The sequence below is a fragment of the Hypanus sabinus genome, chromosome 25 (genome assembly GCF_030144855.1).
Source record: "Hypanus sabinus isolate sHypSab1 chromosome 25, sHypSab1.hap1, whole genome shotgun sequence".
NCBI lineage: Eukaryota > Metazoa > Chordata > Chondrichthyes > Myliobatiformes > Dasyatidae > Hypanus > Hypanus sabinus.
Window position 1 is genome coordinate 464286 of NC_082730.1, and position 19003 is coordinate 483288.

At 51.1% G+C, this 19003-nt stretch overlaps 1 protein-coding gene across 3 annotated transcripts in view; it reads right to left on the reverse strand.

Annotated features, from left to right (window-relative positions):
• The window catches only part of LOC132380908 (kin of IRRE-like protein 1), a 210246-nt gene that overhangs the window by 108108 nt on the left and 83135 nt on the right, over positions 1-19003 (reverse strand). For all 3 annotated transcript variants that reach the window (XM_059949827.1, XM_059949826.1, XM_059949828.1), the window contains exon 6: positions 10333-10438. In XM_059949827.1, the coding sequence (XP_059805810.1) occupies positions 10333-10438 (106 nt within the window). The remainder of the gene's footprint in view (positions 1-10332; positions 10439-19003) is intronic.

Below are 19003 nucleotides of genomic sequence, written 5' to 3' on the forward strand. Positions count from 1 at the left end.
GTGAGGGGCGTCACTGACAGTGGGAAGAGTAAGGGCAGTGGGTTTAGTGAGAGGGGTGTCATGGGACAGTGGGGAGAGGGGAGGCAGCGGGATTAGTATGAGGGGCGTCACTGACAGTGGGAAGAGTAAGGGCAGTGGGTTTAGTGTGAGGGGTGTCATTGACGGTAGGGAGAGGGGAGGCAGCGGGATCAGTGTGAGGGGCGTCACTGACAGTGGGGAGAGTAAGGACAGTGGGTTTAGTGTGAGGGGCATCACTGACAGTGGGAAGAGTAAGGACAGTGGGTTTAGTGAGAGGGGTGTCATGGGACGGTGGGGAGAGGGGAGGCAGCGGGATCAGTGTGAGGGGCGTCACTGACGGTGGGGAGAGTAAGGACAGTGGGTTTAGTGTGAGGGGTGTCATTGACGGTAGGGAGAGGGGAGGCAGCGGGATTAGTGTGAGGGGCGTCACTGACAGTGGGAAGAGTAAGGGCAGTGGGTTTAGTGAGAGGGGTGTCATGGGACAGTGGGGAGAGGGGAGGCAGCGGGATTAGTATGAGGGGCGTCACTGACAGTGGGAAGAGTAAGGGCAGTGGGTTTAGTGTGAGGGGTGTCATTGACGGTAGGGAGAGGGGAGGCAGCGGGATTAGTGTGAGGGGCGTCACTGACAGTGGGGAGAGTAAGGACAGTGGGTTTAGTGTGAGGGGCATCACTGACAGTGGGAAGAGTAAGGACAGTGGGTTTAGTGAGAGGGGTGTCATTGACGGTAGGGAGAGGGGAGGCAGCGGGATCAGTGTGAGGGGCGTCACTGACAGTGGGAAGAGTAAGGACAGTGGGTTTAGTGTGAGGGCTGTCATGGGACAGTGGGGAGAGGGGAGGCAGCGGGATCAGTGTGAGGGGCGTCACTGACGGTGGGGAGAGTAAGGGCAGCGGGATCAGTGTGAGGGGCGTCACTGACAGTGGGAAGAGTAAGGGCAGTGGGTTTAGTGTGAGGAATGTCATTGATGGTAGGGAGAGGGGAGGCAGTGGGTTTAGTGTGAGGGGCGTCACTGACAGTGGGAAGAGTAAGGGCAGTGGGTTTAGTGTGAGGGGTGTCATGGGACAGTGGGGAGAGGGGAGGCAGCGGGATCAGTGTGAGGGGCGTCACTGACAGTGGGAAGAGTAAGGGCAGTGGGTTTAGTGAGAGGGCTGTCATGGGACGGTGGGGAGAGGGGAGGCAGTGGGATTAGTGTGAGGGGCGTCACTGACAGTGGGGAGAGTAAGGGCAGTGGGTTTAGTGAGAGGGCTGTCATGGGACGGTGGGGAGAGGGGAGGCAGCGGGATCAGTGTGAGGGGCGTCACTGACAGTGGGAAGAGTAAGGGCAGTGGGTTTAGTGTGAGGAATGTCATTGACGGTAGGGAGAGGGTAGGCAGCGGGATTAGTGTGAGGGGCGTCACTGACAGTGGGAAGAGTAAGGACAGTGGGTTTAGTGTGAGGGGCGTCACTGACAGTGGGGAGAGTAAGGGCAGTGGGTTTAGTGTGAGGAATGTCATTGACGGTAGGGAGAGGGGAGGCAGCGGGATTAGTATGAGGGGCGTCACTGACAGTGGGGAGAGTAAGGACAGTGGGTTTAGTGTGAGGAATGTCATTGACGGTAGGGAGAGGGTAGGCAGCGGGATCAGTGTGAGGGGCGTCACTGACAGTGGGAAGAGTAAGGACAGTGGGTTTAGTGAGAGGGGTGTCATGGGACAGTGGGGAGAGGGGAGGCAGCGGGATCAGTGTGAGGGGCGTCACTGACAGTGGGAAGAGTAAGGGCAGTGGGTTTAGTGAGAGGGGTGTCATGGGACAGTGGGGAGAGGGGAGGCAGCGGGATCAGTGTGAGGGGCGTCACTGACAGTGGGAAGAGTAAGGGCAGTGGGTTTAGTGAGAGGGGTGTCATTGACGGTAGGGAGAGGGGAGGCAGTGGGTTTAGTGCGAGGGGCGTCACTGACGGTAGGGAGAGGGGAGGCAGCGGGATTAGTGTGAGGGGCGTCACTGACAGTGGGAAGAGTAAGGGCAGTGGGTTTAGTGAGAGGGGTGTCATGGGACAGTGGGGAGAGGGGAGGCAGCGGGATTAGTATGAGGGGCGTCACTGACAGTGGGAAGAGTAAGGGCAGTGGGTTTAGTGTGAGGGGTGTCATTGACGGTAGGGAGAGGGGAGGCAGCGGGATCAGTGTGAGGGGCGTCACTGACAGTGGGGAGAGTAAGGACAGTGGGTTTAGTGTGAGGGGCATCACTGACAGTGGGAAGAGTAAGGACAGTGGGTTTAGTGTGAGGGCTGTCATGGGACAGTGGGGAGAGGGGAGGCAGCGGGATCAGTGTGAGGGGCGTCACTGACGGTGGGGAGAGTAAGGACAGTGGGTTTAGTGTGAGGGGTGTCATTGACGGTAGGGAGAGGGGAGGCAGCGGGATTAGTGTGAGGGGCGTCACTGACAGTGGGAAGAGTAAGGACAGTGGGTTTAGTGTGAGGGCTGTCATGGGACAGTGGGGAGAGGGGAGGCAGCGGGATCAGTGTGAGGGGCGTCACTGACGGTGGGGAGAGTAAGGGCAGCGGGATCAGTGTGAGGGGCGTCACTGACAGTGGGAAGAGTAAGGGCAGTGGGTTTAGTGTGAGGAATGTCATTGATGGTAGGGAGAGGGGAGGCAGTGGGTTTAGTGTGAGGGGCGTCACTGACAGTGGGAAGAGTAAGGGCAGTGGGTTTAGTGTGAGGGCTGTCATGGGACGGTGGGGAGAGGGGAGGCAGCGGGATCAGTGTGAGGGGCGTCACTGACGGTGGGGAGAGTAAGGGCAGTGGGTTTAGTGTGAGGGGTGTCATTGACGGTAGGGAGAGGGTAGGCAGTGGGTTAAGTGTGAGGGGCGTCACTGACAGTGGGAAGAGTAAGGGCAGTGGGTTTAGTGTGAGGGCTGTCATGGGACGGTGGGTAGAGGGGAGGCAGCGGGATCAGTGTGAGGGGCGTCACTGACAGTGGGAAGAGTAAGGGCAGTGGGTTTAGTGTGAGGAATGTCATTGATGGTAGGGAGAGGGGAGGCAGTGGGTTTAGTGTGAGGGGCGTCACTGACAGTGGGGAGAGTAAGGACAGTGGGTTTAGTGTGAGGGGCATCACTGACAGTGGGGAGAGTAAGGACAGTGGGTTTAGTGTGAGGGGCATCACTGACAGTGGGGAGAGTAAGGACAGTGGGTTTAGTGAGAGGGGTGTCATTGACGGTAGGGAGAGGGGAGGCAGCGGGATCAGTGTGAGGGGCGTCACTGACAGTGGGAAGAGTAAGGACAGTGGGTTTAGTGTGAGGGCTGTCATGGGACAGTGGGGAGAGGGGAGGCAGCGGGATCAGTGTGAGGGGCGTCACTGACGGTGGGGAGAGTAAGGGCAGCGGGATCAGTGTGAGGGGCGTCACTGACAGTGGGAAGAGTAAGGGCAGTGGGTTTAGTGTGAGGAATGTCATTGATGGTAGGGAGAGGGGAGGCAGTGGGTTTAGTGTGAGGGGCGTCACTGACAGTGGGAAGAGTAAGGGCAGTGGGTTTAGTGTGAGGGGTGTCATGGGACAGTGGGGAGAGGGGAGGCAGCGGGATCAGTGTGAGGGGCGTCACTGACAGTGGGAAGAGTAAGGGCAGTGGGTTTAGTGAGAGGGCTGTCATGGGACGGTGGGGAGAGGGGAGGCAGCGGGATCAGTGTGAGGGGCGTCACTGACAGTGGGAAGAGTAAGGACAGTGGGTTTAGTGTGAGGGGTGTCATTGACGGTAGGGAGAGGGGAGGCAACGGGATTAGAGTGAGGGCTGTCATTGACGGTAGGAAGAGTAAGGGCAGTGGGTTTAGTGTGAGGAATGTCATTGACGGTAGGGAGAGGGTAGGCAGCGGGATTAGTGTGAGGGGCGTCACTGACGGTGGGGAGAGTAAGGACAGTGGGTTTAGTGTGAGGGGTGTCATGGGACGGTGGGGAGAGGGGAGGCAGCGGGATCAGTGTGAGGGGCGTCACTGACAGTGGGAAGAGTAAGGGCAGTGGGTTTAGTGTGAGGAATGTCATTGACGGTAGGGAGAGGGGAGGCAGCGGGATCAGTGTGAGGGGCGTCACTGACAGTGGGAAGAGTAAGGGCAGTGGGTTTAGTGTGAGGAATGTCATTGACGGTAGGGAGAGGGGAGGCAGCGGGATTAGTATGAGGGGCGTCACTGACAGTGGGGAGAGTAAGGACAGTGGGTTTAGTGTGAGGAATGTCATTGACGGTAGGGAGAGGGTAGGCAGCGGGATCAGTGTGAGGGGCGTCACTGACAGTGGGAAGAGTAAGGACAGTGGGTTTAGTGAGAGGGGTGTCATGGGACAGTGGGGAGAGGGGAGGCAGCGGGATCAGTGTGAGGGGCGTCACTGACAGTGGGAAGAGTAAGGGCAGTGGGTTTAGTGAGAGGGGTGTCATTGACGGTAGGGAGAGGGGAGGCAGCGGGATTAGTGTGAGGGGCGTCACTGACAGTGGGAAGAGTAAGGGCAGTGGGTTTAGTGTGAGGAATGTCATTGATGGTAGGGAGAGGGGAGGCAGTGGGTTTAGTGCGAGGGGCGTCACTGACGGTAGGGAGAGGGGAGGCAGCGGGATTAGTGTGAGGGGCGTCACTGACAGTGGGAAGAGTAAGGGCAGTGGGTTTAGTGTGAGGGGTGTCATTGACGGTAGGGAGAGGGGAGGCAGCGGGATCAGTGTGAGGGGCGTCACTGACAGTGGGGAGAGTAAGGACAGTGGGTTTAGTGTGAGGGGCATCACTGACAGTGGGAAGAGTAAGGACAGTGGGTTTAGTGAGAGGGGTGTCATGGGACGGTGGGGAGAGGGGAGGCAGCGGGATCAGTGTGAGGGGCGTCACTGACGGTGGGGAGAGTAAGGACAGTGGGTTTAGTGTGAGGGGTGTCATTGACGGTAGGGAGAGGGGAGGCAGCGGGATTAGTGTGAGGGGCGTCACTGACAGTGGGAAGAGTAAGGGCAGTGGGTTTAGTGAGAGGGGTGTCATGGGACAGTGGGGAGAGGGGAGGCAGCGGGATTAGTATGAGGGGCGTCACTGACAGTGGGAAGAGTAAGGGCAGTGGGTTTAGTGTGAGGGGTGTCATTGACGGTAGGGAGAGGGGAGGCAGCGGGATTAGTGTGTGGGGCGTCACTGACAGTGGGAAGAGTAAGGGCAGTGGGTTTAGTGTGAGGGGCGTCACTGACAGTGGGAAGAGTAAGGACAGTGGGTTTAGTGTGAGGGGTGTCATTGACGGTAGGGAGAGGGGAGGCAGCGGGATCAGTGTGAGGGGCGTCACTGACAGTGGGGAGAGTAAGGACAGTGGGTTTAGTGTGAGGGGCATCACTGACAGTGGGAAGAGTAAGGACAGTGGGTTTAGTGAGAGGGGTGTCATTGACGGTAGGGAGAGGGGAGGCAGCGGGATCAGTGTGAGGGGCGTCACTGACAGTGGGAAGAGTAAGGACAGTGGGTTTAGTGTGAGGGCTGTCATGGGACAGTGGGGAGAGGGGAGGCAGCGGGATCAGTGTGAGGGGCGTCACTGACGGTGGGGAGAGTAAGGGCAGCGGGATCAGTGTGAGGGGCGTCACTGACAGTGGGAAGAGTAAGGGCAGTGGGTTTAGTGTGAGGAATGTCATTGATGGTAGGGAGAGGGGAGGCAGTGGGTTTAGTGTGAGGGGCGTCACTGACAGTGGGAAGAGTAAGGGCAGTGGGTTTAGTGTGAGGAATGTCATTGATGGTAGGGAGAGGGGAGGCAGTGGGTTTAGTGTGAGGGGTGTCACTGACAGTGGGAAGAGTAAGGGCAGTGGGTTTAGTGTGAGGGCTGTCATGGGACGGTGGGTAGAGGGGAGGCAGCGGGATTAGAGTGAGGGGCGTCACTGACAGTGGGAAGAGTAAGGGCAGTGGGTTTAGTGTGAGGAATGTCATTGATGGTAGGGAGAGGGGAGGCAGTGGGTTTAGTGTGAGGGGCGTCACTGACAGTGGGAAGAGTAAGGGCAGTGGGTTTAGTGTGAGGGCTGTCATGGGACGGTGGGGAGAGGGGAGGCAGCGGGTTTAGTGTGAGGGGCGTCACTGACAGTGGGGAGAGGGGAGGCAGCGGGATCAGTGTGAGGGGCGTCACTGACAGTGGGGAGAGTAAGGGCAGTGGGTTTAGTGTGAGGGGTGTCATGGGACAGTGGGGAGAGGGGAGGCAGCGGGATTAGAGTGAGGGCTGTCATTGACGGTAGGGAGAGGGGAGGCAGCGGGATTAGTGTGTGGGGCGTCACTGACAGTGGGGAGAGTAAGGGCAGTGGGTTTAGTGTGAGGGCTGTCATGGGACAGTGGGGAGAGGGGAGGCAGCCGGATTAGTGTGAGGGGCGTCACTGACAGTGGGGAGAGTAAGGGCAGTGGGTTTAGTGTGAGGGGTGTCATGGGACAGTGGGGAGAGGGGAGGCAGCGGGATTAGAGTGAGGGCTGTCATTGACGGTAGGAAGAGTAAGGGCAGTGGGTTTAGTGAGAGGGGTGTCATGGGACAGTGGGGAGAGGGGAGGCAGCGGGATCAGTGTGAGGGGCGTCACTGACAGTGGGGAGAGTAAGGGCAGTGGGATTAGTGTGAGGAATGTCACAGGACAGTGGGGAGAGGGGAGGCAGCGGGATCAGTGTGAGGGGCGTCACTGACAGTGGGAAGAGTAAGGACAGTGGGTTTAGTGTGAGGGGTGTCATGGACGGTAGGGAGAGGGGAGGCAGCGGGATTAGTGTGAGGGACGTCACTGACAGTGGGAAGAGTAAGGGCAGTGGGTTTAGTGTGAGGAATGTCATTGATGGTAGGGAGAGGGGAGGCAGTGGGTTTAGTGTGAGGGGCGTCACTGACAGTGGGAAGAGTAAGGACAGTGGGTTTAGTGTGAGGGGTGTCATTGACGGTAGGGAGAGGGTAGGCAGCGGGATCAGTGTGAGGGGCGTCACTGACAGTGGGAAGAGTAAGGACAGTGGGTTTAGTGTGAGGGGCGTCAGTGACAGTGGGAAGAGTAAGGACAGTGGGTTTAGTGTGAGGGCTGTCATGGGACGGTGGGGAGAGGGGAGGCAGCGGGATCAGTGTGAGGGGCGTCACTGACAGTGGGAAGAGTAAGGACAGTGGGTTTAGTGAGAGGGGTGTCATGGGACAGTGGGGAGAGGGGAGGCAGCGGGATCAGTGTGAGGGGCATCACTGACAGTGGGAAGAGTAAGGGCAGTGGGTTTAGTGTGAGGGGTGTCATGGGACAGTGGGGAGAGGGGAGGCAGCGGGATCAGTGTGAGGGGCGTCACTGACAGTGGGAAGAGTAAGGGCAGTGGGTTTAGTGTGAGGAATGTCATTGATGGTAGGGAGAGGGGAGGCAGTGGGTTTAGTGTGAGGGGCGTCACTGACAGTGGGGAGAGTAAGGACAGTGGGTTTAGTGTGAGGGCTGTCATGGGACGGTGGGGAGAGGGGAGGCAGCGGGATTAGTGTGAGGGGCGTCACTGACAGTGGGAAGAGTAAGGACAGTGGGTTTAGTGAGAGGGGTGTCATGGGACGGTGGGGAGAGGGGAGGCAGCGGGATCAGTGTGAGGGGCGTCACTGACAGTGGGAAGAGTAAGGACAGTGGGTTTAGTGTGAGGGGTGTCATTGACGGTAGGGAGAGGGGAGGCAGCGGGATTAGTGTGAGGGGCGTCACTGACAGTGGGGAGAGTAAGGGCAGCGGGATCAGTGTGAGGGGCGTCACTGACAGTGGGAAGAGTAAGGGCAGTGGGTTTAGTGTGAGGGCTGTCATGGGACGGTGGGGAGAGGGGAGGCAGCGGGATCAGTGTGAGGGGCGTCACTGACGGTGGGGAGAGTAAGGGCAGTGGGTTTAGTGTGAGGGGTGTCATTGACGGTAGGGAGAGGGTAGGCAGTGGGTTAAGTGTGAGGGGCGTCACTGACAGTGGGAAGAGTAAGGACAGTGGGTTTAGTGTGAGGGGTGTCACTGACGGTGGGGAGAGGGGAGGCAGCGGGATCAGTGTGAGGGGCGTCACTGACAGTGGGAAGAGTAAGGGCAGTGGGTTTAGTGTGAGGAATGTCATTGATGGTAGGGAGAGGGGAGGCAGTGGGTTTAGTGCGAGGGGCATCACTGACAGTGGGGAGAGTAAGGACAGTGGGTTTAGTGTGAGGGGTGTCACTGACAGTGGGAAGAGTAAGGACAGTGGGTTTAGTGTGAGGAATGTCATGGGACGGTGGGGAGAGGGGAGGCAGCGGGATTAGTGTGAGGGGCGTCACTGACAGTGGGAAGAGTAAGGACAGTGGGTTTAGTGTGAGGAATGTCATTGACGGTAGGGAGAGGGGAGGCAGCGGGTTTAGTGTGAGGGGCGTCACTGACAGTGGGGAGAGGGGAGGCAGCGGGATCAGTGTGAGGGGCGTCACTGACAGTGGGGAGAGTAAGGGCAGTGGGTTTAGTGTGAGGGCTGTCATGGGACAGTGGGGAGAGGGGAGGCAGCGGGATTAGTGTGAGGGGCGTCACTGACAGTGGGGAGAGTAAGGGCAGTGGGTTTAGTGTGAGGGGTGTCATGGGACAGTGGGGAGAGGGGAGGCAGCGGGATTAGAGTGAGGGCTGTCATTGACGGTAGGAAGAGTAAGGGCAGTGGGTTTAGTGAGAGGGGTGTCATGGGACAGTGGGGAGAGGGGAGGCAGCGGGATCAGTGTGAGGGGCGTCACTGACAGTGGGGAGAGTAAGGGCAGTGGGATTAGTGTGAGGAATGTCACAGGACAGTGGGGAGAGGGGAGGCAGCGGGATCAGTGTGAGGGGCGTCACTGACAGTGGGAAGAGTAAGGACAGTGGGTTTAGTGTGAGGGGTGTCATGGACGGTAGGGAGAGGGGAGGCAGCGGGATTAGTGTGAGGGACGTCACTGACAGTGGGAAGAGTAAGGGCAGTGGGTTTAGTGTGAGGGGTGTCATTGATGGTAGGGAGAGGGGAGGCAGTGGGTTTAGTGTGAGGGGCGTCACTGACAGTGGGAAGAGTAAGGACAGTGGGTTTAGTGTGAGGGGTGTCATTGACGGTAGGGAGAGGGTAGGCAGCGGGATCAGTGTGAGGGGCGTCACTGACAGTGGGGAGAGGGGAGGCAGTGGGATTAGTATGAGGGGCGTCACTGACAGTGGGAAGAGTAAGGACAGTGGGTTTAGTGTGAGGGGCGTCACTGACAGTGGGGAGAGGGGAGGCAGCGGGATTAGTATGAGGGGCGTCACTGACAGTGGGAAGAGTAAGGACAGTGGGTTTAGTGTGAGGGGCGTCAGTGACAGTGGGAAGAGTAAGGGCAGTGGGTTTAGTGTGAGGGTTGTCATGGGACGGTGGGGAGAGGGGAGGCAGCGGGATCAGTGTGAGGGGCGTCACTGACAGTGGGAAGAGTAAGGACAGTGGGTTTAGTGAGAGGGGTGTCATGGGACAGTGGGGAGAGGGGAGGCAGCGGGATCAGTGTGAGGGGCATCACTGACAGTGGGAAGAGTAAGGGCAGTGGGTTTAGTGTGAGGGGTGTCATGGGACAGTGGGGAGAGGGGAGGCAGCGGGATCAGTGTGAGGGGCGTCACTGACAGTGGGAAGAGTAAGGGCAGTGGGTTTAGTGTGAGGAATGTCATTGATGGTAGGGAGAGGGGAGGCAGTGGGTTTAGTGTGAGGGGCGTCACTGACAGTGGGGAGAGTAAGGACAGTGGGTTTAGTGTGAGGGGTGTCATGGGACGGTGGGGAGAGGGGAGGCAGCGGGATCAGTGTGAGGGGCGTCACTGACAGTGGGAAGAGTAAGGACAGTGGGTTTAGTGTGAGGGGTGTCATTGACGGTAGGGAGAGGGGAGGCAGCGGGATTAGTGTGTGGGGCGTCACTGACAGTGGGGAGAGTAAGGGCAGTGGGTTTAGTGTGAGGGGCGTCACTGACAGTGGGGAGAGTAAGGGCAGTGGGTTTAGTGTGAGGGGCGTCACTGACAGTGGGAAGAGTAAGGGCAGTGGGTTTAGTGTGAGGGGCGTCACTGACAGTGGGGAGAGGGGAGGCAGCGGGATTAGAGTGAGGGCTGTCATTGACGGTAGGAAGAGTAAGGACAGTGGGTTTAGTGTGAGGGGTGTCACTGACGGTGGGGTGAGTAAGGATCGTGGGATTAGTGTGAGGAATGTCACAGGACAGTGGGGAGAGGGGAGGCAGCAGGATTTGTGTTAGGGCTTTCACTGACAGTGGGATTAGAGTGAGGGCTGTCACTGACAGTGGAGATAGTGTTTCACAGTGGGAATTGTCTGGAGACTGACACATTGTGGTGTGGACAGTGCTTGGCAGTGGGATTAGGCTATGGATTGTCAGCATGGGATATCTGAAACTAGACCTGCACCGATCTCTGGAGGGGATTCTATGTTTAACTCCTCACCTGTATCCATTGATGGCAGGATTGGCATTGGCAGTGCAGGTGAAGATGACGCGGTCTCCCTCTCGTACCTTCTGAGGATGTATGGATAATGTGACAGATGGTGGATCTGTGGGCAAGGAAGATAAAGAGATTAGAATGTATTTGGTGGGGATATGGAGGTGCAGAGCATCAGAGAAGAGTCAGGAAGTGTTATGGTGTAGGGAAGAGAGAGGGACTTTTGGAGAGAGATGGCAGGGAGAAGGAGGAGAGTGAGGGAGAAAGCACACTTGAAATTGTGACTGAGAAAGAAATGGAGAAACAGCAAAATTGAAAGAGTGAGAGAGTGAGTGAGAGAGAGAGAGAGAGAGAGAGAGAGGTAAATTCAGAGTGTAAGAAACACTTTCTCCTCTTCTTCCCCACTACCTTCTCTCACTTCTCCCTCCATTGCTATCCTTTTCTCCATTCCAATTCCATCCTATAACGATATTAACAATTACAGCACGGAAACAGGCCATCTCGGCCCTTCTAGTCCGTGCCGAATGCTTACTCTCACCTAGTCCCACTGACCTGCACTCAGCCCATAACCCTCCATTCCTTTCCTGTCCATATACCTATCCAATTTTACTTTAAATTACAATACCGAACCTGCCTCTACCACTTCTACTGGAAGCTCGTTCCACATAGCTAACACTCTTTGAGTAAAGAAATTCCCCCTCATGTTACCCTTAAACTTTTGCCCCCTATCTCTCAACTCATGTGCTCTTGTTTGAATCTCCCCTACTCTCAATGGAAAAAGCCTATCCACATCAACTCTATCTATCCCCCACATAATTTTAAATACCTCTATCAAGTCCCCCCTCAACCTTCTACGCTCCAAAGAATAAAGACCTAACTTGTTCAATCTTTCCTTGTAACTTAGGTGCTGAAACCCGGGTAACATTCTAGTAAATCTTCTCTGTACTCTCTCTATTTTGTTAACATCTTTCCTATAATTCGGTGACCAGAACTGTACACAATACTCCAAATTTGGTCTTACCAATGCTTTGTTCAATTTTAACATTACATCCCAACTCCTATACTCAATGCTCTGATTTATAAAGGCCAACATACCAAAAGCTTTCTTCACCACCCTATCCACATGAGATTCCACCTTCAGGGAACTATGTACCATTATTCCTAGATCACTCTGTTCTACTGCATTCTTCAATGCCCTACCATTTACCACATATGTCCTATTTGGATTATTCCTACCAAAATGTAACACCTCACACTTATCAGCATTAAACTCCATCTGCCATTGTTCAGCCCACTCTTCTAACTGGCCTAAATCTCTCTGCAAACTTTGAAAACCTACTTCATTATCCACAACACCGCCTACCTTAATATCATCTGCATACTTACTAATCCAATTTATCACCCCATCATCCAGATCCTGTCTTCCTTTCTCCAACTGCTCCTTTCCAATCCTCCAGGTCCCCTTCCCTCTGTTGCGCCTCTATCTCTCTGCCCCCTTTCTTCCTACACACCTCCCTCTCTATAGCTCTTTCCATCTCCCACCTCCACCAACAGCCATCTCCCTTCATCTTTATCCATCTCTCCTTCTCTTTTTGCATTCTGCTTTCCATCCATCTGTCCTTCCTTTCTCATTTGCATTCTTTCTGTCTCTCTCTATCTATGTCACTTTCTCCCTTTCCCTCTCCATCCTTCAAACCCTTCTTATGTCTCCCTGTTCTTTTCTACATAAGACCATAAGAAATAGGAGGAGGAGTAGGCCATCTGGCCTGTCAAGCCTGCTCCGCCATTCCATAAAATCACGGTTGATCTGTCCATAGACTCACCTCCACCTACCTGTGTTTTCCCCATAACCCTACTATGCAAAAATCTATCCAACCTTGTATTAATTATATTTACTGAGGTAGCCCGCACTGCTTCATTGGGCAGAGAATTCCACAGATTCACCACTTTCTGGAAAAGCAGTTCCTTCTCATCTCCATCCTAAATCTACTCCCCTGAATCTTGAAGCTATGTCCCTTAGTTCTAATCTCACCTACCAGTGGAAACAACTTTCCTTTCATAATTCTATATGTTTCTATAAGATCCCCTCTCATACTTCTGAATTCCAGCAAGTACAGTACCAGGTGACTCAATCTCTCCTCATAGTCTAACTCCCTCATCTCTGGAATCAACCAGGTGATCCTCCTCTGGACCGCCTTCAAAGCCAAAAAATCTCTAAGTTTTCCACTATTCCTCAACTGTCCCACCATGTAGCCTGTGTTCCCAGTCTACACGAGCCAAATTCCCCCTCATCCCAATGTAGTTTCCATTGTTCAGGCATAATACACTGGTTTTATGCCTGTACACCCTCCATTTGTATGAGAAATTTAGTCATACTATGATCACTCTTTCTAAGAGGATCCCTAACTACAAGATCACTAATTTTACCTGTCTCATTGCACAGGACCAGATCTAAGATGACACATTCCCTTGTAGGTTCAGTAACATGATGTTCAAGAAATCCATCATGGATGCATTCTATGGTCCTACTCAAGACTGCCTCAACCAACTTGATTTACCTGATCTATGTGCAAGTTAAAGTTCCCTATGATAAATGCTGTTCTATTCTTACATGCCTCAGACATTTCTTTGTTTATTGCCTGTGCCACTGTAACATTATTATTCTGTGGCTGATAGTCAACTTCCACCAGTGATTGCTTCCCTTTACTATTCCTAATCTCTACCCAGATGGATTCAACATTCTCTACTGCATTATTCTCTCTCCATCTGTCTGTCCTTCTTTGCATCTTCCTCTGTCACATACATCTCCCCAACTCCATCTCCCCCCCATCTCCACCTTTCATCTCTCCACAATATGCCTGTCCCTTTCACAATCTCCCTAACCCCTTTTCATGCCCTCCTATTCCCTCCATCTACCTGTCTTTCTCTCCTTATCCTCTCCATCTTCCTTTACACCTGCAGTACCCTGTCATTTTGTTCCTCTCTCCACCATCATTTCCCTCTGTCTATCTCCCCCTCTCTCTCCATCTTCCTGTCCCTCCTACCACCACTACACCCTCTCCTCATCTCTCCATCCCCACATTACTCCCTCTTTCCATCGCAAGGATTGCAAAGGTTGTGCCTTTATTTACGGAGGGTAATAAAGATAGTATAGAATGTTAATCTAACATCCATGATAGGTAAGTTGCTGGAAAGCATGTTGAAGGATAAAATATACTTAGATTTGTAAAGGTGGACGTAGACAGCATGGCATCATACATTGGAGAATGTAATATGAATCTTATTGGGATTTTGATGAAGTAATGGGATGGTTAATGGAATGATGGTGGTAGACATCAATTTCATGTAGGGCTTTGATAAAGTTCAGTGTGGTAAACTGTACTGGAAGGTTAGATCCCATGGTATCCAATGTGAGTTAGCAAAATGGATACAAAATTTGCTGAATGGTAGGAAACAGATGGTGTTGGCAGAAAGATATTTCTCAGACTAGAGGCCTATGACTAGTGGTGTGCCTCAGGGGCCACTGCCATATCTATATTAATAATTTGGATGAGAATGTGGAAGGCATGATTAGTAATTTTACAGGTGTCAGGCAGTGTTGTATAGATTGAGGAGGAGTATAAAGAATTGCAGCATTATCTTGATCAACTTGGTAGGTGGGCTGAGAAAGGGCAAATGGAATTTAATTTTGATAGTGCAAAGTGAACTTCTGTCATTCCATTGCAGGAACAATGGCAAGGCTTTGAAAAGGGTGTAGAAGAGGTTTCCTCAAAGAGGACAATAAACTTGTCATCAGGTTTGGAGATTTACATGCTTCAATGACTTGGAAAAACTATATTGGTTGGAGTCAGGTCTTTAAGCTTTAGCTCTTGATAAGGTCACCCATGCCAATCAGGTCAAAAGGTAGCTAGACTAAGAGTGGTCTATCAGTCCTCCAAGTTCAGAGGTTCAGCTCAGAGCTAACAACTCTGAATGCTAAAACAAAAGTACTACAGAAACAGCTATGAAGAATCCTTCTATTTCTGTGCGTGACAGTATTCCTAAGTCTCCATTCAAGACTTGCCTGACTGACCCGTAGTCAAAACTGAGCTACTGACAGTGAAAGCCCTGAACACCACCAGAGATGGAGGACCTTCATTGCTGCCCTGAACAACAGTGGTGTAATAGGCTGTACGTAGGTAAGTAAGTAAAAGAAGTTTACAAAGATGCTGCTTGGATTATAAGACTATAAGACCATTTGGTCTATTGAGTTTGCTCTGCCATTTCAACATGGCTAATCTAACTTTCCTCACAGCTCCAATTTCCTGCCTTCTCCCCGTGTCCCTTCATGCCCTGACCAATCAAGAATCTCTCAAGCTCTGCCTTAAAAATACATAACGACTTGACCTGCACAGCTGCCTGTGACATAGAATTCCACAGATTCTCCACACTCTGGCTAAAGAAATTCCTCCTCATCTCCATTCTAAAATTCCTCCTCCTCTATTCTGAGGCTATGTCCTCTGGTTTTAAAATCTCCCACAATAGGAAACATACCCTTCTCATCCACTCTATCAAGGCCTTTCACCATTTGATAGCTTTCAAAGAGGTCACACCTCATTGTTCCGAATGCCAGTGAATATAGACCAAGAGCCATCAAACCCTATTCATAAGCTGATCAATCCTGGACTCATTTTTGGGAACCTCTTTTGAACCCTCTCCAGTGCCAGTACATATTTTCCAAATAAGGGGCCTAAAACTGTTCACAGTACTCCAAGTGAGGCCGCGCCAGTACTATATAAAACCTCAACATTACATCCTTGCTTTTATATTGCAGTCCTTTTGAAATTAACATTAACATCACATTTGTGTTCCTCACAATAGACTCAACCTCCAAATTAACCTTTAGAAAATCCTGCGCAAGAACTCCCAGGTCCATTTCCACTCCAGTAATGCTGGAAAATGATTCTTGTAAGGTAGTAAAGGGGTACAAGGAAATAGCAGATGAACTGATTAAGTATTTTGCATCAGTTTTCACTGTTGAAGACACAAGAAGTATGCCAGAAGAAGTGTGTGAAGGTTTGTGAGAAACCTAAATGTAGATAAGTGAATCTGTGAAAAGAAAAAGATTAGTCAAGACAAATGTAGGTCCTTTACAGTCAGAAACAGGTGAATTGATCACAGGGAACAAGGACATGGCAGACCAATTGAATAACTACTTTGGTTCTGTCTTCACTAAGAAGGACATAAATAATCTTCCGGAAATAGTAGGGGACCGAGGGTCTAGTGAGATGGAGGAACTGAGGGAAATACATGTTAGTAGGGAAGTGGTGTTAGGTAAATTGAAGGGATTAAAGGCAGGTAAATCCCCAGGGTCAGATGATCTGCATCCCAGAGTGCTTAAGGAAGTAGCCCAATAAATCGTGGATGCATTACTGATAATTTTTCAAAACTCCTTAGATTCTGGATTAGTTCCCGAGGATTGGAGGGTGGCTAATGTAACCCCACTTTTTAAAAAAGGAGGGAGAGAAAAACCAGGGAATTATAGACCAGTTAGTCTGACTGGTGGTGGGGAAAATGCTAGAGTCATTTATCAAAGATGTGATTACAGCACATTTGGAAAGAGGTGAAATCATCGGACAAAGTCAGCATGGATTTGTGAAAGGAAAATCATGTCTGACGAATCTTGTAGAATTTTTTGAAGATGTAACTAGTAGAGTGGATAGGGGAGAGCCAGTGGATGTGGTATATTTAGATTTTCAAAAGGCTTTTGACAAGGTTCCACACAGGAGATTAGTGTGCAAACTTAAAGCACACGGTATTGGGGGTATGGTATTGATGTGGATAGAGAATTGGTTGGCAGACAGGAAGCAAAGAGTGGGAGTAGATGGGACCTTTTCAGAATGGCAGGCAGTGACTAGTGGGGTACTGCAAGGCTCAGTGCTGGGACCCCAGTTGTTTACAATATATATTAATGATTTAGACGAGGGAATTAAATGCAGCATCTCCAAGTTTGCGGATGACACGAAGCTGGGCAGCAGTGTTAGCTGTGAGGAGGATGCTAAGAGGATGCCGGGTGACTTGGATAGGTTAGGTGAGTGGGCAAATTCATGGCAGATGCAAGTTAATGAGGATAAATGTGAGGTTATCCACTTTGGTTGCAAGAACAGGAAAACAGTTTTATCTGAACGGTGGCCGATTAGGAAAAGGGGAGGTGCAACGAGACCTGGGTGTCATTGTACACCAGTCATTGAAGGTGGGCATGCAGGGACAGCAGGTGGTGAAAAAGGCAAATGGTATGTTGGCATTCATAGCAAAAGGATTGGAGTACAGGAGCAGGGAGGTTCTACTGCAGTTGTACAAGGCCTTGGTGAGACCGCACCTCGAGTATTGTGTGCAGTTTTGGTCCCCTAATGTGAGGAAAGACATTCTTGCCATAGAGGGATTACAAAGAAGGTTCACAAGATTGATTCCTGGGATGGCAGGACTTTCATATGAAGAAAGACTGGATCGACTAGGCTTATACTCACTGGAATTTAGAAGATAGAGGGGGGATCTTATTGAAACATGTAAAATTCTAAAGGGATTGGACAGGCTAGATGCAGGAAGATTGTTTCCGATATTGGGGAAGTCCAGAATGAGGGGTCACAGTTTAAGTATAAAGGGGAAGCCTTTTAGGACTGAGATAAGGAAAAACTTCTTCACACAGAGAGTGGTGAATCTGTGGAATTCTCTGCCACAGGAAACAGTTGAGGCCAGTTCATTGGCTATATTTAAGAGGAGGTTATATATGGCCCTTGTGGCTAAAGGGATCAGTGGGTATGGAGAGAAAGCAGGTACAGGGTTCTGAGTTGGATGATCAGCCATGATCATACTGAATGGTGGTGCAGGCTCAAAGGGCCGAATGGCCTACTCCTGCACCTATTTTCTATGTTTCTACGTTTTCTATGGGACCAGATGCTCAGCAGCCTAGGGTTCTGAGAGAAGTGGCCAAAGAGTTTGTGGAGGCATTAGACCATAAGGCCATAAGATATAGGAACAGAAGAAGGCCAATCGGCCCATCAAGTCTGCTCCACCATTCACTCATGGGATGATCCAATTCTTCCATTCATCCCCCACTGCCCTGCCTTCTCCCCAATACCCTTTTGATGCCCTAGCTAATCAAGAACCTATCTATCTCTGCCTTAAATCCACCATATGACGGCCTCTAAAGCCACTTGTGGCAATGAATTCCAGAGATTTACCACCCTCTGACTAAAGTAATTTCTCTACATTTCTGTTCTACATGGACATCCTTCAATCCTGAAATCATGCCCTCTTGACCTAGACTCCCCTATCATTGGAAATAACTTTGCCATATCTAATCTGTTCAGGCCTTTTAACATTTGGAATGTTTCTATGAGATCCCCCTTCATTCTCCTGAACTCCAGGGAATACAGCCCAACAACTGCCATACATTCCTCATATGGTAACCCTTTCATTCCTGGAACCATTCTCGTGACTCTTCTCTGAACCCTCTCCAATGTCAGTATATCCTTTCTAAAATAAGGAGACCAAAACTGCACACAATACTCCAAGTATGGTCTCATGAGTGCCTTACAGAGCCACAAAATTACATCCCTGCTCTTATATTCTATACCTCTAGAAATGAATGCCAACATTGCATTCACCTTCTTCACCATTGCCTCAACCTGGAGATTAACCTTTCGGGTATCCTGCACAAGGACTCCCAAGACCCTTTGCATCTCTGCATTTTGAATTCTCTCCCTATCTGAATAATAGTTTGCCCGTTTATCTCTTCCACCAAAATGCATGACCATACAATTTCCAATGTTGTATTTCATTTGTCACTTCTTTGCTTATTCCCCTAAACGATCTAAGTCTCTCTGCAGGCTTTCTGTTTCCTCAACACTACCCACTCTTCCACCTATCTTGGTATCATCTGCAAATTTAGCCACAAATCCATTAATCCCATAGTCCAAATCATTGACATACATTGTAAAAAGCAGTGGTCCCAGCACCAACCCCTGTGGAACTGTAGCCAGCCAGAACAGGATCCCTTTATTCTCACTCTCTGTTTTCTGCCAATCAGCCAATGCCATGCTAGTAACTCCCCTGTAATTCCATGGGTCTTATCTTGCTAAATAGTCCCATGCGCGGCACCTTGTCAAAGGCCTTCTGAAAATCCAAGTACATCACATCTACTACATCTCCATTATCGACCCTGCTTGTACTTTCCTCAAAAAATTGCAGTAGGTTTGTCAAGCAGGATTTTCCTTTCAGGAAACAATGCTGGCTTTGGACTATCTTGTCATTTGTCTCCAGGTTTTTCATAATCTCTTCCCGAACAACCAATTCCAACAACTTCCCAACCACTAATGTCATTAACAGGTCTATAGTTTCCTGTCTGCTTCCTCCCACCCTTCTTAAATAGCAGAGTAACGTTTGCAATTTTCCAGTCATCTGGTACAATGCCAGAATCTATCGATTCTTGAAAGATTATTGTTAATACCTCCTCATTCTCTCTAGCTACTTCCATCAGGTCCAGGAGATTTATACACCCTAAGACCATTAAGCTTCCTGAACACCTTCTCTGTCATAATTTTCACCGCACATACTTCACTTCCCTGACTCTCTTGAATGTCCGGTACACTGCAGATGTCTTCCACTGTGAAGACTGATGCAAAATATGCATTCAGTT